Source organism: Desmodus rotundus, chromosome 1, assembly GCF_022682495.2.
Source record: "Desmodus rotundus isolate HL8 chromosome 1, HLdesRot8A.1, whole genome shotgun sequence".
NCBI lineage: Eukaryota > Metazoa > Chordata > Mammalia > Chiroptera > Phyllostomidae > Desmodus > Desmodus rotundus.
The window spans coordinates 89,817,759-89,842,050 of record NC_071387.1 but is presented as its reverse complement, the minus strand read 5'-3'; the positions used below and the strand labels follow the sequence as shown (position 1 = coordinate 89,842,050).

General features: G+C 39.3%; 1 protein-coding gene across 1 annotated transcript in view; it reads left to right on the top strand.

Annotated features, from left to right (window-relative positions):
- Positions 1-22,893, top strand: part of CDR2 (cerebellar degeneration related protein 2) — a 30,230-nt gene extending 7,337 nt beyond the window's left edge. Inside the window, exons 2-5 of the mRNA XM_024560582.3 lie at positions 860-972; positions 19,253-19,401; positions 19,660-19,821; positions 21,036-22,893. Of these exons, the coding sequence (XP_024416350.1) occupies positions 860-972; positions 19,253-19,401; positions 19,660-19,821; positions 21,036-21,870 (1,259 nt within the window). The 3' untranslated portion in view covers positions 21,871-22,893. The remainder of the gene's footprint in view (positions 1-859; positions 973-19,252; positions 19,402-19,659; positions 19,822-21,035) is intronic.
- The last annotated feature ends 1,399 nt before the right edge of the window (positions 22,894-24,292 follow it).

Genomic DNA, 24,292 nt, shown 5'->3' with positions numbered 1-24,292 from the left:
ATTGTTCTCAGTTGAGTGCATTTCCTACTATATTAAAGGACCTCTATGAAGTTTACTATGCAGATAATGACTTCAGTTAACTATGTTAGAACTAGTGTAATTTTTGGTATCATTAAATTTTTCTTTCTGGGATTGTGTATAGACAAATCCTGTCTTATGTGCATTTGTGCCTAGAAGAGAGATAAAAAATGAGGTTTAAAATAGAAATATGATTCAATGCTACATCAAAGTATTGTATGAGCTACTGACATGTAATTACCTCAAAAAATATAGCTGTGCTGCTTATCTGGGTTGCTTATCTTGAAGGGCATGAGAGAAGTAGAAAAAATGAGAGACCTAGGGCAATGTTCATGTTACAGATGTATTTTTTTGACCTAATAAGTTTTATTCCCCTTTGTAGGCCAGGACCTGTAAAAACAAACTTTGCTTTGACAGTTGCAATAATATATTAACACATTTATAGCAGCCAGATTTCTTAGGAACTTTAGAGACTATTAAACATCTGCCTGTACTTTGGTTGAGGCTCTGTCCAAAAAAAGTAAATGATCAAGATATGAATAAATTCAGTTCATTAGCAAATAATTATGATCTTAGAAGTCACAGTGCTGAATGATCATTCCTGGACTAATGAGTACATCTCCATAAAGTACATCAGTCTTCTTCATGTCTCACAAGTAGGAGTACATAAGAGAGCACATCACGAGTAGAGGGCCCCAGTTCAATGGGATCTTAAGTAGGACTCAGGTTTCCTACTGGGCCATTCCATCTTCCTGGGTTGGGTCTTGATTCATTTATATTTTAAGGACTGGATTATATAAAATGTTGAAATGAAATCATTTGCATTCTTTACATGTTCTAGATCTCCATCTTGCTGCTGAGCTTGGGAAGACATTACTGGATCGGAACACAGAGTTGGAAGATTCTCTTCAGCAGATGTATACAACCAATCAGGAGCAGTTACAGGAAATTGAGGTAATTTACTCAGTGGAAGAGTTATACTTGGAGGTGTGGCATGTTGCTGCTGTTATACCAATCACATTCTGCTACAATGACACTTGCAATTAAAAGTAGTGTTTAATTTCTAACACAGACTTCATTGAGAAGAAAAAACATCAGAGAGGGCAGAGAGGTTGATTTCAACTTTTGTTAGGCTTTCCCAACACATTTCTGTCTGCACTCTTGGTGAGGTATATTGAAGTATTTGCTGGTATTTGCTAGTCTGTGAAACAAAATAAAGCTGTGAATATTATACTTAGTTTTCACTGTTTTCTTTTAAAAATGAATTATGCAAAGAGGTATAAGAAAATAAATACAATGAACACCCGTGTATCCACCATCCACCTTAAGAAAGAAAACTACTCACACTGTTGAAACTTCTTGCTTGCCTCTACCCTTCTCTTCTGCCCCAACTCCTGTCTCTGCCCCAGATGACACAGTAGAACCAGCTCATGTCCATGTGCAAAAAAAATGTAAAAGACCTTAGAAGAGTAATAAGAACCTACTGAGCTCTGATTATATCGATATACTGAACCTGGTGCTGGAAATTCAAACAAGTAGAATTCAAACAATCCTTACTTCAAAGTAATCAAAGTTACACAAATTTCAGTTTTTCAATACAAATAAACCTATCATCAAAAGTAAGATAAATGTATAAACTCAATATCCTTAATTTTACATCATAGCTATAATTGAAGTACATATAATAATTTTTCCTTCATCAGGATTTATGAATATAGCCACTGATGTGACTGAAATACACTTTTATAATTCTAGGAAGGTACATCTTGTAATGATACTGAAATCAGCAGCTACCATTTTTACAATAGCACACATTCAACATCAAAAGAGCATAGGACATGCCATACATGAAATGAATTTAATTACTTTCACAGTTTCACAGAAATCGAAAAATGAAGAAAAACCAGGTGTTTTAAAAATATTAACTAGCCAAATGTCACACGTGGTTAAGTAACTCATTCCTACTTTGGCTCATAGACTGTTTTTCAGGTCATTGGAAGATTTCACACAGACGTCCTAGTGCATAAATATGAATACATTATATACTGTGATATATATTTATTTGGATTTGGATTTTCATAGTCTTAATACATTGGATTGATGGGTTGTTGGTTTTTTATCCTCACCTGAAGACATGCTTCTTCATTTGAGAGAGAGAGAGGAAGTATGGGGGGCGGATAGAGGGAAGAGAAAGAAACATCAGTGTAACAGAGAAACATCGATAGGTTGCCTGCCATATGTGCCCCAGGGATGGACCCTGCAGCCTAGGCATGTGCCCTGACTGGGAATCGAACCTGCAACCTTTCAGTTTACAGGACATTGCTCCAACCACTGAGCCATACTGGCCAGGGTGGATTGATGTTTTTTTATGAAAGGACCTATAAATCACTATAACTGAATACCATTACTGGTATTTTGGCAAATCTCCCAAGTGTAGATGGATAATAGTCTAAATATTTGCATAATTAATAGAGTGATGCCTATTTGTTCCTATAGGAGATCACAAACAATAGTTTTATGATCCAAGTAATTTGTCTCTGTACCTTTGTTTTCTGTGGCATTGAGGATGATTAAACAGTTAAAACATGATTGACATTCTGAAAAATTCCAAAGGTCTTTTGATTCTCCAAGTCTACAAATAATACTCCATCATTTAATGTCTTCCATGAGATATTGCAAAGTGTATTGAAAACGAAGTATCCAGTTTAGACCTTAGTGATTAAATAAATATAAAATTAAGTACATGTATGAACTATTCAAGTAAATTTAGCCTGTAGTACTTCCAAAAACATTTTCATGAATCTTTTCTTTTTCTTAAAGAAAAATCTTAATTGCAATTCACATACAATATCATATTAGTTTCAGGTATACAGCATAGTGATTAGTCTTTTATATAACTTAACGAAGACATCCCCAATAAGTCTAGTACCCACCTGACAACATACATAGTTATTACAATATTATTTTTAAGTATATTTTGATTGTGCTATTACATTTGTCCCATCCTTTTCTTTCTCCTCTTTATGCCCCTCCAGCTGGTATCCCCATTCCCTCTAACATTCCCTCCCCTCTTAGTTCATAGTTCATGTCCATGGGTCAATAAGTTCTTTGGCTTCTCCATTACCTATACTATTCTTACCCTCCTCCTATCTATTTTGTGCTTACCATTTATGCTTCTTATTCCCTGTACCTTTTCCCCCATTCTCTCCCCAGCCCCTCCCCTCCCCACTGATAACATTCCGTGTTATCTCAATTTCTCTGATTCTGTTCCTGTTGTTTGCTTAGTGTTTGTTTTTTAAGATTTTATTTATTTTTTTTTTTTAGAGAGAGGAAGGGAGGGAGAAAGAGAGGGAGAGAAACATCAGATTCTCTCACGCCCCAAATGGGGACCTGGCCCACAACCCAGGCACGTGCCCTGACTGGGAATCGAACCTGCAATCTTTCAGTTCTCAGGCCAGCACTCAATCCACTGAAACACACCAGCCAGGGCATGTTTTTGTTTTTGTTTTTTTTAGGTTCAGTTGTTGATAGTTGTGAGTTTATTGTCATTTTACTGTTTATATTTTTGATAATCTTTTTCTTAGATTAGTCCTTTTAACATTTCATGTAATAAGGGCTTGGTGATGATGAACTCCTTTAACTTGACCTTTTCTGGGAGGTACTTTATCTGCCCGTCCATTCTAAATGATAGCTTTGCTGGATACAGTAATCTTGGATGGAGGTCCTTGCCTTTCATGACTTGGAATACTTCTTGCCAGCCCCTTCTTGCCTGTAAGGTTTCTTTTGAGAAATCAGCTGACAGTCTTATGGGAACTCCTTTTTAGGTAACTGTCTCCTTTTCTCTTGATGCTTTTAAGATTCTCTCCTTATCTTTAATCTTGGGTAATGTAATTATGCTGTTGTTTGTTATCTCCATTCCCACTGGCTGAGAGTTTTTATCATAAATGGATGCTGGATTTTGTCAAATGCCAATTCTGCATCTATTGATTTTATAATATGATTTTTTATTCTTCAGTTTGTTTATATGGTGTGTAATGTTAATTGACTTGTGGATATTGTATTGGGTTGGCCAAAAGGTCCATTATGTTTTTTTCTGTAGAATAAAAGACATTTGTCATTTTCACCAATAACTTTATTGATTTGGATATCTTGAGTATATAATGTCATCTATCTCCCGCTATTGGCTTCTAGTGGGTAGAGGCCAGAGGTGCTGCTAAATATCTTCTAATGCACAAGACAGCCCCACAGCAAAGAATTACTTGGCCAAAAAGTCAATAGTACCAAGAAAGTTTGCAAACCACTTTTGAAATGTTCGATCAGTCACAGCACCTTCTCCATACACTGCAGAAATCTTTTTTTTTTTTTGCATCTTGTCTTTCTTGAAATAATAAAACATAATACGCTGTAAATGTTGTGTATCTTCTTCCATCTTAAACATTAAAATGGCTACACAAAAATTCACCAATTTGTTAAGGTTCTTTTTTAAGTGCATGCTGATATGACAGTTGTCACAATACAATCTAACAATGTTTCAAATGAAGTTAAAGAGAACTAAGTAAGCAGTACTGGAGCCATCGTACAGAAAAGAATAAATGAACTTTTTGGCCAACCCAATACCAACATTCCATCCCAGGATAAATCCCATATGATAGTGGTGTTCGATTTTTTTTTTTTTTAGTGTATTGCTGAACTAATTTATTAATATTTTGGTTAGGATTTTTGCATGTATATTCATCAGGGATATTGGCCTGTAATTTTCTTTTTTTGTAATGTCTTCATTTGGTTTTGGAATCAGAGTAATCCTGGCTTCCTAAAGTAAGCTTGGGAGCCTTCCTTTCTCTTCAGTTTTTTGAAATGGTTTGAGGAAAATAGGTAAATTTTTGTATATTTGGTAAAATTCACGTGTGAAGGCATCTGGTTCAGGGCTTTTGTTTGATGGAAGTGTTTTGATTAGAGATTTGGTTTCATTAGTTGTTACCAATTTGTTTGGATTTTCTGTTTCTTCTTGATTTAGTATTGGAAGATTGCATGTTTCTCGAAATGTATCCATTTCTTCCAAGTCGTCCATTATGTTGGCAATAATTATTCATAGTATTTTTTAATAATTTTTTTATTTCAGTGTGGATTGTCAGTTTTCATTCATTTCTGATTTTATTTATTTGGGTCCTTGTCTTTTTTTTTCTTGATGAGTCTGGCTAAAAGTTTATCAATTTCTACTCACTTTGGGCTCTGTTCTTTTTCTAGTTTTTTTAGGTGTATGGTTAGCTTGTTTATTTTAGATTTACCTTGTTTCTCGAGGTAGGACTGTATTGCTATGAATTTTGCTCTGCTTTGGCCGTGTCCCATAGATTTCAGGGGTTGCGTTTTCATTTGTCTCAAGGTATCTTTTGATTTCTTCCCTGACCTCATTGTTAACCCATTCATTGTTAAGTAGTATGTTATGTTGCCTTCATGTGTTGGTGTATTTTTCAGTTTTCTCTTTGTAATTGATTTCCAGTTTCATACCATTGTGATGGAAGAAGATGCTTGATATTATTTCAGTCTTTTAAAATTTATTGAGCCTTGCTTTGTGACCTAATGTGTTCTGTACTAAAAAATGTTCCATGTGAGCTTGAAAAGAATATGTATTCTCCTGCTTTGGGGTGAAGTGTTCTAAAAATATCAATTAAATTCATTTGCTTTAATATGTCATTAAGGGCTGCTGTTACCTTGTTGAGTTTCTGTCTGGATGATCTATCCATTGAAGTCAGTGGGGTGTTAAAGTCCCCTAGTTTTACTGTTTACTGTCCCTCTCTCCCTTTATGTCCATCAATGTTTGCTTTATGTATTTAGCTGCTTCTACGTTGGTGCATAAACATTTACAAGGGTTGTATCCTCTTGTTGTATTGATACCTTTATCATTATGAAATGTTGTTCTTATTCTCTTGTTATAGCCTTTGTTTTAAAGTCTGTTTTGTCTGATATTAGTATTGCTACCCCAGCTTTTTTGTTTGTTTGTTTCCATTTGCATAAAATATCTTTTTCCATTCCTTTACTTACAGTCTGTGTGTTTTGAGCTGAAGTTGTTTTCTTCTAGGTAACACATGTAAGGGTCATGTTTTCTTATCCATTTCAACCACCCTATGTCTTTTGATTGGAGTATGTAATCCATTTACCTTCAAAGGGATTGTGGATAGGTACATCATTATTGCAATTTTATTGTTCATATTTTTTATCTTTTCTTCTTCTTGAAAAAGTTCCTTTAACATTGCTCGTAATATTCCTATGGTGGTGATAAACTCCTTTAGCTTTTTCTTTTCTGGGAAGCTCATTGTCTCTCCTTTGATTCTAAAGTATAGCTTTTCTGGGTGGTGTAATCTTGGCTGTAGGACATTGCTTTTTTCCAGTTTGACTATTTTGTGCCAGTCCTTTCTGGCCTGCAAAGTTTCTGTTGAGAAATCAGCTGACAGTCTTATGGGAGTCTCTTGTACATAACTAACTGCTTTTCTTTGGCTGTTTTTAAGATTCTCTCTCTGTCTTTAACCTTTGCCATTTTGATTATGATGTGTCTTGGTGTGGGCCTCCTTGGGTTCATCTTGTTTGGCTTTCTCTGTGCTTCCTGGGCTATTATGTATGTGTTCTTCACCGGGTTAGGAAAGTTTTTCATCATTCTGTCTTCAAATAGGTTCTCCATCCCTTGCTTTCTCTTTTCCTTCTGGTACCAGTATGATGTGAATGTTGTTATGTTTGATGTTGTCCCAGAGGTCCCTAAACTATCCTCATCTTTTTAAAATTCTTTTTTTTTTTTTTTTTTTTTTTTGCTGTTCTGATTTTGTGTCTTCCACTACCTTGTCTTCCAAATTGCTGATTTGATCTCCGGCTTCATCTAATATATTATTGATTCCTTCTAGTATGTTCTTCATTTCAGATATTGTATTCTTATGGTTTCAATCACTGAGTTTATCTATTCTTCCCCTAAGTTCACTGAAAATCCTTATAACCAGCGTTTTGAACTCTGTATCTGGTAGATTGCTTGTTTCCATTTCATTTAGTTCTTTTTCTGAAGTTTTGTCCTGTTCTTTCATTTTGGACACGTTTCTTTGTCTCCCCATTTTGGCTGCCTTCCAATGTTTGTTTCTAAGTATAGGTTGTTCTGCTACATCTCCCATTTTGGCAGGGTGACCTCACATAGTGTCCTGTGGGGACCAGTGGCATAGTCTTCCTGGTCACCCGAGTCTGGTGCTTCAGGGGTGTGCCTTGTGTGGGTTGTGTTGTAGTTGAACCTTGACTGCTGTTAGCACTTTAATGGGTGGGATTGACCCTCCGGCTGATTGGCTGTGAGGACTCACTATGGGTACAGTGGATGAGCTGTTGCGTGGGGGCTGACCCCACCCCCAGAGGGGGATTTGCTGTAGCTGGGCCCTGGTGCCTGCTAAATCCACCCTTTGGGTCTATCATCTGTGGAGAAATTGGTTGGTGCCCTGCTGTGTTCTGAAGCCAGCCACTGGGTGTGCTGGTTCTGGGGCCTCTTGGGTGGGCTTTCAGTGTAGGCCCAAGTCAGCCACTGCCTGTGTCCAGCCTGGACCAACCTGGTAGGAGATACAAAATGATCTGCAGTTGTTAGCTGCCTGTGCTGATTTTGGAGGCTCCTGGGAGAGGCTCATCTATGAACCAAGGCCACCTGCCACTTGTGCCAGGCTTGGGGCTGCTTAGCCAAAAGTACAGGGCACACCAAGGTCAGCCACTGCTTGTTTGATTTTGTGAATCTTTGAGAGATTTTAGGAAAGTCCACAGTGCAGTCCAAGGCTAGTTGCTTGTGAGGAACCGCTGCTGAAAGAGGCTCAGGTTGGGCACACAAGTTGGATGGAATGGGTTCTCAGGGAATCACCATTTGTATTCTTCATTTGTATTCAGGGTGGGGTGAGCGGTATTAGCCAGACTGAAGATTCAGATTTTGTGCCTGCCTCCCAGCTCTGTAGGTGGAGGACTCAACAAAGGATCAATGGCCTCTGCCATCACTTTTGTCTTAGAAAAAGCTGCCCCTCCAAAGTCTTCACCCTGAAGCTAGACCATTCAGTTCTTCTTGTATGTCCCTGGTGCTTTTTCAGCTGCTAACCCTTCTCTGGAGCTGAAGGGCAAGTGTTTATGAGTGAGTGAGTTTGTGCTCTGTCCTTTAAGAGTACAGGTTGGTTTCCAGGAGCCCTTCATTTCACCTGGATGGAAGCCTTGCCGATTTTCACAGCCAGCTATTGTGGGGACTCCTGGCACTGGTGCTCCAGGCTGAGGAGCCTGGTATGGGGCTAGGACTCCTTGCTCCTCAGGGGGGACCTCTACAGGTGAGATATCTTTCTTGATTCTCAGCCACCACCTGTGGGTGTGGGACCAATCTGTTTTGAGTTTCTGGCCCTCCTACCAGTCTTGATGTGGCTTATTTATATCCTTAGTTATAGGCAGTCTCCTCAGCTAGTCTTCAGGTGGTTCTCAAGGGTGGTTGTTCTGTAACTTACTTGTAATTTGTGTGGCTGTGGGAGAAAGCAATCACAGTATTTTCTGAATCTCTCTTTTCTGTAATAGAGCACGTGGTGCACTGGATCATAGATCCAAGTGTTCAACAGTCTACAATTTATCCAAAGCTTTTTTTTGGGGATAAGAACAACACTCTTCTAGATTTCTTCTCTGCCATTACAGTTGGCATTCTTCTTTCCTTCTTTTTATAAATTGTTTCATGAAAGTCAGTGGAGATGGAATGAAATGAGGAGATAAAATGGGAGTGCTTGCTAAGCCCACTTAGCAGTCAGAGGACTCCCAGAGACCAGCCTTACTGCCTGTTTGATTCACATATGTGCCTGGGCTGACTTAAAAATCACAACATAGAATTTTAAATTCTCACTAATAGTCTAAAAAAAGGGAGGCCTGCTGCTTATGTAAAAGTGCCCAGGTAGACAAAGCCTATTCCCTACTAAAAGATGACCCTTGTATCATGTGCCTCTTATCCCTTCAACCTTTAGGAGCCCCTAAATTTTATAAGGACTTTTCGCTTAATTCAAACCTTATGTCAATTTTTTCCCTACTTTTTTATTAAAATATACATATAGAGAAAAAGCACAAATCCTTAGTATATAGTTCAATGAATTTTTATAAACATACACATGCATCCAACACCCAGATAAGAAATGGGAATTTTATCAGCTTTTCCAGTCGCCACTCCCACTGACCAGCACTCTGACACCCTAGATTAGGTTAGCTTGTTTTTGAACTTTACATGAATGTAATCACTTGTACAAGTTTTAAACTAACTTTTCAGAATGTTTATTGGGAGTTTTCCTGACTAGAAATGTAATACATGATTATTTTTTAAATTTAGAAAAAGGTATAGCTGAAAACCAAAGTCAGCATATCCCCCCAACCCACAGAAATTTTAAATGAGACAATTCAGAAAAATGGTCCTAGAACACACTGCTCATGAAGAATGAAAAAATAGTGCAGAACTTGTGAAAATACTAGGATAAAACCCCCCAAACTGTGATTCATTATGGAAATAGACAACTAGGAAGCTAGCTGTCAAACGGTATTTTCTAAATAGAACTACAAGTATGCTTTCAAAGACTGTCAGGGGTTTTCAAATAGTCTTCATAAAAATTGATCAGTGTTATGTTGGACATCATTTTTAATGTAAAAAAGATTAAATAAACTATTGAAAGTAATGATTGACTTCAGAGATGCCTATAGCCTTTGTCACTTTTCTTCAGTGTTAATCTGAGCAGCTAATTTTTCAAGAATCCAGAGCAAAAATTTTCCCCAGGTGAGAGGGAAGAAAGAAGCTTTAGAGAGTAATGAGATCTGACACCCTCAGAAAAAAGTCAGATTCTCTTAAAGTGCCAACAGTCATGGAAGCAACATACAGCCTTGTATTTGTGTTGCTTCTCTTCTTGGAACCTTCATTATCCCCACAGAAATTGAAGCTCCCACTCAAAGTAGTCTGGCCTATAAAAAAAATGAAATCGTATCTTTTGTGACAGCACCTATATACCTAGAGGATATTATGCTCAGTGAAATAAGTCAGCCAGAGAAAAGACAAATCCCATATGACTTCACTTATGCGTGGAATCTGAAGAACAGAATAAAATGTAAACTAATGTACAAAATAGAACCACAGGTATGGAAACATGGGGAGAGAGAAGGGGGATAGTGGTGGAAAGAAGGGGAAGGGAATTGACAACGAACAGGTATGAATAACCCACGGACATGGACAACGGTGTGGGAATTGAGTGTGGGAATGGGGGGTTGTATGGGGGAAGGAGGCAAAGGGGGAAGAGTTGGGACAACTGTAATAGAATAACAATAAAAAATGATAAATAAATAAAAGCCGTTTCAAAAGGAAAAAATGAACAAACAAAATTGAAACAGACTCCTAGATAGATGGTTGCTAGATGGAAGAGAAGTTGAAGAATAGGGTGAAGTAGGTGAAGGGATTAGAAAGTACAAATTGGAAGTTGCAAAATAGTCATGGGGATGTAAAGTACAGCACAGGGAATACAGTCAATAATATTGTAATAACCATGTGCGGTGCCAGGTGGATGCTGGAAATATCCCGTGGGAATACTTTGTCAAGTGTGTGATTGTCTAACCACTAATCTGTACACCTGAAACCAATACAAAATAATATTGGAAGTAAACTGTAATTGAAAAATAATTTAAAAAATGTTAAAAGAACAAAGTAATCTGGCCTTTCAAGGTATCCTTTCAAGAGCTCATGTCTTTGGAAATTTTAAAGCATTTTATGCTTCCTTTACTACATTTATCAATACCCTACTGTATATTACACTTATTTGTTTGTTTTATTCTTCTCTGCCCCACCTGCTCCATTTCCCATTGTAACATTGAAGGTTGTTGCTGTGTTTATTCATTGTCTTTCCCACGTAGTAGATAATCGATAAATACTTGTTGAAATTGGTATCTTAACAGAGATAATTAGTTTACAAAGCATTTTCAATAATTCCTAAACTGTGGGTCTCCACCTCTGTGGAAGGAGCTCTGGACTCAGAAGATTCAAGGTTAAGTCCTTCATTCCATATCAGATAGCTACAGACCTTAGTCATGTGAATTACCTCTCAGATCCCATTCCCTCCATGTATAACAGTTTTAAGCATGCTTGCCTGACATTGGAACAGGGATGTTCTAAGGGGAAGAGACTGTGTGTGTGTGTGTGTGTGTGTATACATATAGGACAGTATAAATTGCTGCAGTTTATTCATGTGTTAAGAATTTTAGTAATAAAATAATCTTAATTCATAAAAAAATAAAATCTTTTCTATTACTGGAAAACAGATCTTAAAACAAGCCACGCTTTTAATAGTGAGATTAGAGGTGGTTTTTATTTTCACATTCATACTTTTTTCCCCTTAAATTTCCTACAGGGTAAATAATATTTTAATCAGGGTAAAGAGGTTTTTCAAAGGTAATAGAAAATATTTCTTCAGTATTGTGGAAGTTCAATTTGATACTAAATTGAGAGGACTTGGGCTTAATCCTTAATATAAGGATAATCCCAACACTGCGTAAAAGCCAAATTTCCATTCCATTCCTTAGGCATTTTTAGTTTGGGTTGTGGGTATCTTTTCCTGGGTTCCAGGTCAGGGTTCTGCAATTGCAAATAGGTTTTAACGTAATCCTGTGGCCTTTCTTTCTCAAATGTTTGCCTCGGTTGTAAAGGTGGCCTGTTAATAGCTTTTGTGCATAACATGAACCTTGTGCTCATAGTTCAAGTGACCTTCTGTACAAATTTCAAGACATGTGGGAGATAACTCAAGGCACTTAAACTGTGATAGTCTTGCCTATAAATTTTGATACTCTTGCCATGTTTGCTACCCCGCGTTCTCCTCTCACTGTTCTCCTTTTCCTCTGCTTAATATGGCAAATACTTTTGTACATAAAGTTTTTCTGGCACTTGAATTTTGGGAACTTGGCAGTCCAGTCAGATTCATTTGAGACTGTTTATCAGAGAGTCTGAATTGAGGAAACCAGATCATTTGAAGAATATCTATGTACTTTTAAATGAAAGGTAGAAATAAGCTAATAATTGATAAGTGCTAATTTGAAGTTTCAGAAATCAAACCTGTATAGAGTTCTGATTCTATGGACTTAAATCAGTACTTGCTGAGAGATTTAATAATTTCTGTTTTTAAGTTGCTGACCAATTAGGACTCCTCCACTAGGTAACCTATCACAAATTCTTAGAGAAGTGAAAGGTTTTCTGGTTAGTTTTAATAATAATAAGATTAAACTCCTACCATGTGAAAACAAGCTCCCTGCCATTCTGTGGATTATCTCTTAAAGCCAAGTCCTGTGAGACCAAATATCACAAAGTCTTCCTAAATGGTTTCATTGTGTTATCGCAGGCTGGCTTGCTTGCTTTATTTATTTATTTTAGTTTTTTTATTTATTGATTGATTTAGAGAGAGGGAGGGAGGGAGAGAGAGAAACACCAATTTGTTGTTCCACTTACTTGTGCATTCATTTGTTGCTTCTTGTAGATGCCTTGAGCTGGGATCAAACCCACAACCTTGGCATATCGGGACTACGCTCTAACCAACTGAGCTACCTGGCCGGGGCTATCACAGGCTTTTATATATCAAATGAGGGGGACTTACTATAGTTTTTCACATACCTCTTTGTGCTTAGTTGCATATTGACTTGTTTCCTTTATATTGGCCACAACTCTAATTTGAGCATTACGTCTTGAAAAGGGGGCAGCAACTTGAGACCCACATAATAGCTGGTAGGACTTATAAATTACTCTTTCAGATTCCTGGGGAGTATCAATACCAGGGGAATAAACAGAGAAATAATCTGTAAATGGGGAGAAAGGAGAATTAGTTGCTAGCAGGGCCTTTTCCCATGAGGGCTAAAACTAAAGCCCTTCTCAAAACCTTTGAGTCCAGTCTCTAGACACGTCACAGTCTGAGTTTTGCAATGCACGAGCTGTCGTGAACAGAGGTCCAAAAATGGCCATTCAGACAGTATTTTTTAGGTCCCTACTGTGTGTCAAGAATTGTGCTAAACTGACCAAATATATGAGAAGAGGGTTAGAAAGTCTATGACATTAACAAGTAAGTAGTTCAGTTGTTTATTATTGTGTTAAGTGTTTTGAGGGAAATTAATCCGGTGCCTTGGGAGAAGAGGTCTGAAAAGGCTTTGGAATAGGTTGTTTGAACAGAGGCCTAAAGGGTAATCAGGGCTATTGACTATTTTTGTGCCATACATCTCTTTGGATATCTACTGAGGTCTGTAATGTTCCACTTAGCATACATAGAATTACACAGGGAATCTGTTTTTGAATGCCTATCAAAATATTGAAAAAATAAATGGGTGGTTAGTATTATAGGTGTTTCATTATGAAGTGCATTAAATACCAAGATCTAATGGCAATCTAAAAACTACTGTAATTTCAAATAGTGATAGCTTCATCCATTATAGCGAGATATGAAAATATCTATGATTTCTATTGGTGATGAATTCCTAAATGCCCTTCCTACTACTGGTGGTTTGTTGCCACCATTCATAATTGAAGGAAATGCTAAATTTCATTTAGAAGTTAGTGAAGATGAAGATGTAACTTTCCCCACATCCGAGTTTTCAAGAGCCTCTCAATTCTATCCATGGATCTTAGGTTAATTGCTGGATTAAATTGAACCAGTGGGAGTGGGGAGAGTAGGGTAAAGACCTTGAAGGAGGAGGGACAGGGAGTGAGGCATCTCTAAAATTTTAGGGTGAACGTACCCTTGAGTGTGAAATAAGAAAGACAGTAGCTAACAGATGAAGCTGGTAAACCCATTTAAGAGACAGTTTGGAAAGTATTAACACTGAAACGAAGGAGATGACATTAAGGAATTATTGGGGGTTTTTAAAGGTATAATTGGAATTGTGGTTAAAAATTAAAAGTGTTGTCTTTTAGAAATATATAAATATGTGTGCTTGAATTAGATGTCTTAGATTTGCTTTAAAAATGATTGAAGATGCAGAACGTAGAAGGGATGAAATAAGATTGACTATTGATAATTATTGAAACTGGATGATATGTAGATGGGGGTGTATTAAGCCATTTTCTTTGCATTTATACATGTTTGAAGTTATCCATAGAAAGTTTTAAAATATAATAGATAAGATTAGCCATCTGTACAAAGTCAGTATTTGGGTGGACTGAGAAGTTAGGAAGAAGCACTTGAGGTTAAGGTAACTGGTGTGTAATTTCAGGGGGTTATGATTCTAACAACATATAAAAATATAACATGGTGAGAATGCTGCTGTGATACAGTTAATGTATAGCCTAATCTTAGTGAATAACTGCAACTAAATTAAATCCTACGAAGGGAAATGGTAAGATTAAGCTTAAGAATTATTGTTTATCCCAAAATATAACCAGAGACATTGAAGTTAAGAACAATCTAACAATGGGCAGGGGGGAGTGGGGAGGGGACAGTGAGGAGAGGGGATTACAGAAACTACTATAAAGGACACATGGACAAAATCAAGGCGGAGGGTGGAGGTGGGGGAGGGAGGGGGGTTCAGCTGGGGTGGGGTGGAGGGTTGGGGAGAAAAGGCATACAACTGTAATTGAAACAATAAAAATTTAAAAAAAAAGAATTATTGTTTATTCAAGCGAATGCTTCTATATCCCAGACCCAGGAGAAAGACACTGAGGGAGGGGAGACTTCCAGGATTTTCTACTTCCAAGATCAACATTTCTCTGATAAGTGTGATCCATGGACCAGTTGTACTAATATCACCTGATTTTTGGCTAAAAATGCAGAATCTTGGCTTTACCCCAATCTCACTGAATGAGAATTATAAGGGAAAGGGCCCAGGTTCCTACATGCACTTCAGTAAATCCTCAGATGAATCTTTATGCATGTAAAGTTTGAAAAATGGAACTGTAGATAAAGATGACAATAGCTGCCTCTTATTGTCTTATTGAGCAGTTTTTCATATACCAGATAACATGCTGAACCCATTACATCTGTTAATCTCACAGCACTCTTATGAGGTAGGTAAATTAATCTCTCCTTAGAAAAAGTTACTTGCTGAATGTCAGCCAGTTAGAAATGGCAAAGTGGGACCTCAAAGCAAATTCTGATCCCAAACCTTGTGCTTTTAGCTACTATGTTACTGCCTCCCATCAGGCCATCTCTGTTCTCTGAGCCTTCACCCACCCAAAGGCTTCTGTGGGAATTGGCCTCTCACCTGCCCTCTACAGGAAGATTTCAGTTACTGGGCAGGAACAGCTGCTGTTGTAAATTAATATTTAGTGTATGGCCATGGATTAGCCTTCTTTCATGTTGTTGTCGATTGGTCCAAAGAGTACTTTAGACCTAATACTTTTTTCTGCAATACTAATTTCTGCAACCATTATATATTTTCCTGTGATTCTAAACCTTTTTTCCAATCCAGTATTCCTAAAAGATTAACACATTCCTTTACAGGAATCTGCTATGACATTGCTAGTCAGAGGACAAGATTAAGTGTGCCCTCCTGCAGTTCTGAAAAGGCTTCCCCCAGGAACCTCAATGGTTGGTGTCCCAGGGACCAGGAGAGCTGCTGGGGCTGAGGGTGTGAAGAGTAAGAACAGACTTCACAGGGGCCATGTGCTGTGCTCCTTACCTCATTTCATTAGCACCTACAAGCTACATGCAAACTGATCTACAACCTCTTTTGTTCAATTCCAAACTTAAGGCTTATAAAACAAGGTTTTTTTCCCTTAAGTTTGCAGCAAAAATGGGGGCGTGGGGGAAGGCAGCAAACCTTGATCTGAACTGATGTGAGACTGTTTATAATCTTTATTCATACTTTTAGATGCAGAAATAGTAATGCTTAATTACAGGGTGCTACCCAGACCTCACTGGGGTGTTATAAAGTGTGTGGATGGAGGAATGCGGCAGGCGGAAAACTTGGAAAGAAAAGAGCAGTGATCCCTTCCACCTAGAACGTGTGTTTTTCCGAGGAGCCACAGTTGTGTGGATGCGGGTAGACTTTTTACACGAGGACAAGTTCTTCCAGCATTTTTACCTGCACCTTCCGAGACAGTCTGGTGCATCTGTCCTTTCAGCAGAACCTGCCTTAGGCACTTAACCTTTCGTGGCTCAGGCACCCCAAGACAAAAAAAAAAAAATGGCCCAATGAAAGAACAGATCAAAGCTCCAGACATAATACAACTAAGTGATGAAGAGATAGCCAACCTATCAGATGCACAGCTCAAAACACTGGTAATCAGGATGCTCACAGAATTGGTTGAATTTGGTCGCAAATTAGATGAAAAGGGAAGGAAACTGGGACTCAAATCAACAGTGTGGACCAGAAGGAAGAAAGAAACACTCAACAGAAAAGAATGAAGAAACAAGAATTCAGAAAAATGAGAAGAGGCTTAGGAACCTCCAGGACATCTTTAAACACTGCAACATCCTAATCATAGGGGTACCAGAAGGAGAAGAGGAAGAGCAACAAATTGAAAACTTATTTGAACAAATAATGAAGGAGAACTTTCCCAATCTGGCAAAGGAAATAGACTTCCAGGAAGTCCAAGAAGCTCAGAGAGTCCCAAAGAAGTTGGACCCAAGGAGGAACACACCGAGGCACATCATAATTACATTAGCCAAGGTTAAAGATAAGGAAAGAATCTTAAAAGCCACAAGAGAAAAGGGGACAGTTACCTACAAAGGAGTTCCCATAGGACCTTCAGCTGCTTTCTTAAAAAGAAACTTTGCAGGCAAGAAGGGGCTGGAAAGAAGTATTCCAAGTCATGAAAGGCAAGGACCTACATCCAAGATTGCTCTATCCAGCAAAGCTTTCATTTAGAATGAAGGAGCAGATAAAGTGCTTCCCAGATAAGGTCAAGTTCAAGGAGTTCATCATCACCAAGCCCTTATTATATGAAATGTTGAAGGGACTTATCTATGAAAAAGAAGATAAAAAATATGAACAGTAAAAATGACAGCAAACTCACAGTTATTAACGACCACACCTAAAACAAAAACAAAAGCAAACTAAGCAAACAACTAGAACAGGAAAGAATCACAGAAATGCAGATCACATGGAGGGTTATCAGCAGGGGAGTGGGAGGGGGAGAGAGGGAGGAAAAGTACAGAGAATAAGTAGCATAAATGGTAGGTAGGAAATAGACAGGGGGAGGTTAAGAATAGTATAGGAAATGTAGAAGCCAAAGAACTTAACTGTATGACCCATGGACAAGAACTAAAGAGGGGGAATGTGGGTGGAAAGGGGGTGTGCAGGGCGGAGGGGAATGGGGGGGGTAATGGGACAACTAATAGCATAATCAATAAAATATATTATTTAAAAATAAATAAATAAAGTGTGTGGATGGATTGTGCCATGTTGTCTTTCTAAAGTTTAAAGAATTTTCCAGAACACTTTTGACCCCAAGAATTTAGATGAGACAGTTGAAGTTATGAGAGCTGTTTCCTCAACACATTGATCCCAAGTTATGTAACCAGATTTGAAAAACAGGCCATGTGTGTTTTTTCAGCTCTGCTACACTGCCATTTAAAGAGCTTGTCTATCCTATTATTTGAAAAGTTGGTTAGTTTTTCAAATACTTGTATAGTTGTGTAAAAAGCCTCAAGAAGCCCTGGCCGGGTGGTTCAGTTGGTTGAAGCATTATCCTTACACCAAAAGTTTGCGGGTTTGATCCAGGGCACATACCTAGGTTACAGGTTCAATCCCTGATTGGGGTGCATAGAAGGAGGCTACTGATCAGTGATTCTCACATTAATGTTTCTCTCTCTCTAAATCCTTGGGTGAGGATTTTTCAAAAAGCCTCAAGAAAAATGTTTTTAAAGTTATATCTTTGGTCTGTTACCATTTGGCCATTGGTGATGCCTCAGACTTACCTTTCTTCTTTCCAGAGAAATACTATATATATTTCATCTGGAATATATACTGTTTCAGTGTCTTCAGGTAGAGCTGAGTAGGTAATCAAAGTAACTTAACACTGAGGCATCATTGTGATTATTCTCTATCCTTGGCCATTTAGAAAGCAGTGTTAGCAGCACCAAAATAATCTGGCAGGTTTTTCATGAATAAGGATTATGGTGATAACATTCTTACAGAATTAAAAATAAGAGCTTTTGAATAATAAACTAAAATATCTCTTTCTTGTTAAGTCAATATTATCCCTCGTCTCCCCCCACCCCCCTCTTTTTTTCCCACAAAGGCTCACTTAGAGAAAAAAATTATTTTTCAAGTAAAAATCATCTGAAATCCTCCACTTCAGGCTTTCTTCTTTCTGTAAAGCATGAAACTTTTGCTTAAACATTGATTGCGTGTTCCATGCTTTTTCTCCTGTGGGATCAGCATCTCTCACTAGCTTTTCCTGTTGGATGTGAATTTTATGCATGTTATGTGCTTGTAGGGTTTGCCCAACTTCAGTGATGCACAGGGTGTTGGTGAGCACTCGGGGGACGGAGCATATAAAGCATGACCTGTACTCACCTATTAGGATAAGTAGTTCAGTTAAGATTTAAAGTCTTCTTTTCATAAAATAAACCTGGGGTATTGTGGGTATAATAAAGATTACATATTTATTCTTTGTCTCCAGTTCCTGACACAAAGCTCATAAAATGTTTGGAATTTCCTGACTGGTAGGATGGAGACTGGTTGCCAGAAGAAAGCTAGAATTCTCAGCCCCGCTCCAGCCTCTGGGGAGGGGACAGGGACTGGAGACTGGTGATTATTTAATCAGTCATACCTATATACTGAGGCTTCAATAAAACTGAAATGAGGCCGAGGGAGTTTCTGGGCTGGTGAACACACTGATGTGTGGGCGGGTGGTACGTCTGGAGAGGGCATGGAAGCTCGGCCACCTGTCCAGCCCCAAACCTTGCCCAGTGCTTCTCTTCCAGTTGGCTGTTCCTAAGTTGATTCCTTTATAAATAAACCAGTACATGTAAGTAAAGCAGTTTCCTGAGTTCTGTGAATTCTTGTAGCAAATTACTGAACCTGAGGGGAGGTCATGGGAACCCTCAAATTAAAGCCAGTTAGCCGAAAGTTCAGGCAGCCCCTGGGACTTGCAACTGGCATCTAAAGTGGGAGCATCTTTGTGGGAATGAACCCTCACGACCTGTGGGGTCCCTGACTCCAGGGAGTTTATGTGAGAATTGCCTTGCATGACATCCAGTGGTGCTGGAAGGCAGCAGGTGTCTTATCTGTTTAGTGGGTGACTGATTGCAACCACCTTCTCTTACAGTACCTGACCAAGCAGGTGGAGCTTCTGCGGCAGATGAATGAGCAGCATGCAAAGGTTTATGAGCAGTTAGATGTCACAGCAAGGGAACTGGAAGAAACAAACCAAAAGCTTGTTGCTGATAGCAAGGCCTCACAGCAGAAGATTCTGAGGTAAAACTTTCTAGAATCCATCAAGGAGGCCCTGGGCAGGAGTCATTGGGTACGAAGTAGAATAGATCATGGCTGTTGTGGGTTTGGGTCAGTATGGGGTAAGGTTTAATTTAATTCTTTATGAAGAATAGAGATTAGGTTGCAGTCTTTTCCATTAAGAAAGCCCAGTTTGAGAGGCTGAAAACTAATCTCTCCTTACTATGTATGCCCTCAATTTCATATGACAAGCAACGATCGGCCTCTGTCTGTCCCTCACAGTCTGACTGAAACAGTCGAGTGCCTGCAAGCCAACATCGATCACCTCCAGGGCCAAGTGGAGGAGTTGAAGTCATCTAGCCAAGGGAGGAGCAGCCAGGGGAAATGTGACCGGAAGTCAGCACCCAGCTTCTCATGTCTGAAAGAGCTCTATGACCTGCGCCAGTAAGAGCCCACCTTCTGTAGCGTGTCCTGGTGGAGGTGTCTTCGCACACATGCCGTCTGCACTCCTGTAGCTTCAAAGTACATTTAAGAAACGCCACTTGGCTATTAGAGCACCAGTGGTTTGAGTAAAACCACTTAAACATGCAAGTTATACAGTTCTTGGGTATTAGTAATTCCATGAAAAACTCATTTTCTAAAGTCTTAGGAGCATTTATTTCCATGCTCTTAATGTGTTTAAATTTTAGTTTAAAATAAGATGCAGTACTTCTGATAGACCACAAATTTGGGGGTTGTATTTCACATTAGAGTGAAGAAAACATTGAAATTGCAGTAAAACAAAAATCCTGGTGAATGGTTTTTGTGCCTACAGAAATGCCTTTACAGTTTAGTTATGAGATTGAATTTCTATTTAAGAACTATTTATTGAGCACCTGCTGTGCATTAGGTGCTGTGCTGGACATGAGAAGTAGTAAGAAAAACAGACAGGTCCTGCCCTCCCTCATGGGGCTTTCCATCCCGTGAGAGGCAGGCGAGCACATTGTCACACAGGACCTTGAACAGGAGAGAGGCCAGCTCTGTGTTTGCTGGGTCTTGCCCTTGGGTTGCTTGGTTCATCAGCTCACCTGTGGAGTTTTTCCAACTGCAATACAAGGGATTCCTTCAGGCCTATATCAGAATCTCTGGGTGTGGGTAAAAAGCTGCCAGGTGATTCTGGTGTGCTTTCCTGGTTAAAAATCACTGCAGCAATGGTTCTCAGCCTTGGCTGCATGTTATAAACCACATGGAGAGCTTGGGAGACCCCCAAGTCCAGGTGGCAGACCAGCTAGGCTAGAATCAGGGTGGGGGCGGAGGGGTGGGACCCAGGAGTCAATAATTTTTAGGACTACCCTGGAGAGTCTAATCTAACCAAGGTCAGGGACCTCAGGGCTACTCCCACTCCTTGGAGAGATAGCAGTCGACTATCTCTGTTTTGGAGCACTTTTAATGTTTAAGAAAAAGTCAGTCTTAAAAATTATGTTTTCAAATATGTTTTATTTGCCCACCTCACACAATTTATTTTTAGCCACTGCTCTAGTGAGGAATAGGCAAAATTCAGTCCCTGTCACAGCTCCTCAAAAACATTTAAAAAACATTTAGCTGAAAAAAAAAAATCACTACTCTTCTCTTCGTTCTCAGTCACCTGTGTAATATATTCTTTCCACATTTTTTTGTAGACACTTTGTGTATGACCACGTGTTTGCAGAGAAGATCACTTCCTTGCCAAGTCAGCCAAGCCCTGAGGAAGAGGAAAACAAGCACTTGAAGAAGGCAGTGAGGACGCTGCAAGCACAGCTGAGCCTGGAGCGGCAGAGGTGGGGAGGCCTGGAGGAAGAGTATGGGCTCGTACTGAAGGAGAATGATGAGCTGCAACAGCAGCTGGGGGCTGCCAGCGACTACCAGGCCCGGGCGCTGGAGCTGGAGGCTGAGGTGGCTGAAATGCGGCGGGTGCTGCAGTCGGAGCATCCCTTCGTGAATGGGGTTGAGAAGCTGGTGCCCGGCTCCCTATTGGTCCCTTTCAAGGAACCTGACCAGAGCTTGCTGGAGGAGATGCTGCTGACGGTACCTGAGACCCAGCGGAGGCCCCTCAAGCGCAGCAGCAGCGAGACAGTGCTCAGTAGCTTAGCAGGTGGTGATATTGTGAAGGGCCATGAGGAGACTTGCATCCGAAGGGCCAAGGCTGTGAAGCAGAGGGGCGTGTCCCTGCTGCATGAAGTGGACACTCAGTATAGTGCCCTGAAAGCCAAGTATGACGAGCTGCTGCAGAAATGCCAGCAGGAGAGGGACTCACTGTCCCACAAGGCTGTGCAGACTGCCAGGGCTCCAGCCAGGGACCCAGCTGCCAGGGATCTGACCACCACTGGCACCCCTGAGCCTGCCTGCTCCCCCAGCAGCACACCGCCTCCTGAATACAAAGCGCTCTTTAAGGAGATATTCAGCTGCATCCAAAAGACTAAGCAGGAGATCCAAGAGCAGAGAACAAAATTTCGCACTCTCCCCTCTCCTTCCTAATGGGCCTCCAGCTCCCCCCTACTCATTTCCTGTCTCCCATTACCCCTCTCCCAATCAGACAAGCGTTTGTAGAGCCCAAAGCCTGAAGCTACTCAGCACGCTTTGCTTACTTAGCAAGTGTGTGTGTACTGCAAAGAAAGAGAATGGCTCCTGGTATCAGTTCCCTAACCCAGTTAGTTCCCTTTAAGCCCCTCAGGAAGTCCTATGACAAACTGGGCTCTGGCTGGCACGCTGATTAAGCTGCCATTCCATGAGAAGCCCCGGAAGCAGTGGGGGCCGAATTGTGCTCCTAGAGAGGTAGGCCTGGAGTTTCCATAGGATGTAGTTATTTATATACAGTACATAGTATATCCTGGAAAGGGTGAGGTTGAAACTAAGCTGAGGCACTCCCTGCTGCCTTCTTACTTAACTTCTTGAAACCGTGGAAGTCAGCTGCCACCTGAACTGTCTTCAAAAACAGTGCTGGATACTGTGAATTCATTAAGGAGAACATTCAGGAGAAAGTAGGGGTCTGATCCAAAGAAACAGTATTAACAAATACTCCACAACTTTGAGTTTCGTTTGCTAGCAGTCAACTGACAGGTAATCCTAACAGATCTAAACCCACTGAGCACCCCCCTGAAAGGTGAGCTCTGCTTGAACAGAGTTAGCCTGTAGGCTCCAAGGGCCTCCACCCTACATCCAAATGTCTACACGAAAAGTACAGTGGTTAGGATAGCTAAATACACGTATCTTTTATTTTCTTAAAATTCAAACAAATGGGACAAACCTCTCCTGTGCTATCTGACCCAGATGATCTGCTCAGTTCCTGCTGCTCCTGTCAGTGGTTGGACTTGGCTGCCAGAATTCCTGTCTGCTGCTTTATTGAACAGTATTGGCATTCCAACTGTGGAAATAGTTTCCTTGTACTTGCATACGTTAATTTAAAACTATTTAAGAGAGCTGAGGATCCAGTAATTGTAGATATTTTTCTAAAACCCAAATAAAGCTACCTATGAAAATGAACAAGTGGATCTATTATTATTTTAAGCTTAAGCCATCTCACTGTTATAACTCTTTTTTTCTTCCAACAATATCTCTAGGAAGATTTGGTAGTGGTTCTTTTTCCATTTCGTTTAGGTAGGTCCTTGGGATTGTGTAATAGCGCCAATTCTCAGGTAGACAAGTGTTGGTTAACATTACTATATGATTTAAAAACATTTTTGAATTTACGTACTCTAATTTTTCACTATTTTAGGAGTGTCAGACTTGGTTTTGAATTAATAGCATTTGACTAGTTGATTCTCAAAACACTTGCTCATTCTATTATAGGAAAGAAACTTTTCTATATTCAAACGTTAAATGACCATTGAATCTAAATTTGTTTTGCTTTTGGATTATTTAAGTTTTAAAAATGTGGGTTAAGGTATTTTCCAAACAAAGAGTTTGTAAAGTTAGTTACAGTATCTCCCCTGACCTCCCAACCAATCTCATCCCCAGAATCAAGTAGTTATATTTCTTGTATATCTAAAATACTCTGTGTATACACTACTACACAAGTATGTTTATATGACCCATATTTTAAACAAAGAGTATACTATCAGCACTCTACTGCATCTGCCATTTTTACTGAACCATGCATGTATCTTTGAAATCATGCATCTTTCTCTGACCATCTACATTCTGTATGATAGCTGGATAGTATTCCAGTGTACACACATACATACTCCCTGGTGGGTAGAGTGTGTCTAGTCTTTGCTACTATGAGAAGAATCTGTAAGAATCTGTAATGAAATATAATCTTTGTTCCTTTTTGTCTTGACAATTCTTTGATCCATCTGAATTCATTTCTTATATTGGTTTACAGGTCGTCACTCAATCCACTGAGCCACACCAGCCAAGGCCAAATTAATTATCTTTAAGTGTATAGTTCAGTGGTAGTAAATATATTCACATTTTTGTGCAACCGTCACTACCATCCATCCCCATAATTCTCTTCATCTTTAAAGTTGAAATTCTTTCCCCGTTAAATAGTAACTCCCCATTCTCCCCTTCACCCACTGCATGGCAGCTACCATTCTACTTTCTGTCTTGATAAATTTGACTATTCTTAAGTACCTCAAAGAAGTTGAATAAAACAATATTTGTCTTTTTGTGATTGATTTATTTCACTTAGCATAATAACCTTGTGGTTCACCCATGTTGTGGCATGTTACAGAATTTCCTTTTAAGGCTGAATAATTCTATTGTGTGTACATACTACATATTGTTTATTCATCCATCAGCAGATACTTGAGTTGCTTCCATGTTTTAGCTGCTGTGATGAATGCTATTGTGAACATGTGTCCAAATATTTCTTCAAGAACCTGCTCTCAGTATTTTTGAGTATATACTCAGAAGTAGAATTTCAGGTTCATATGGTAGTTCTATTTTTAACTTTTTT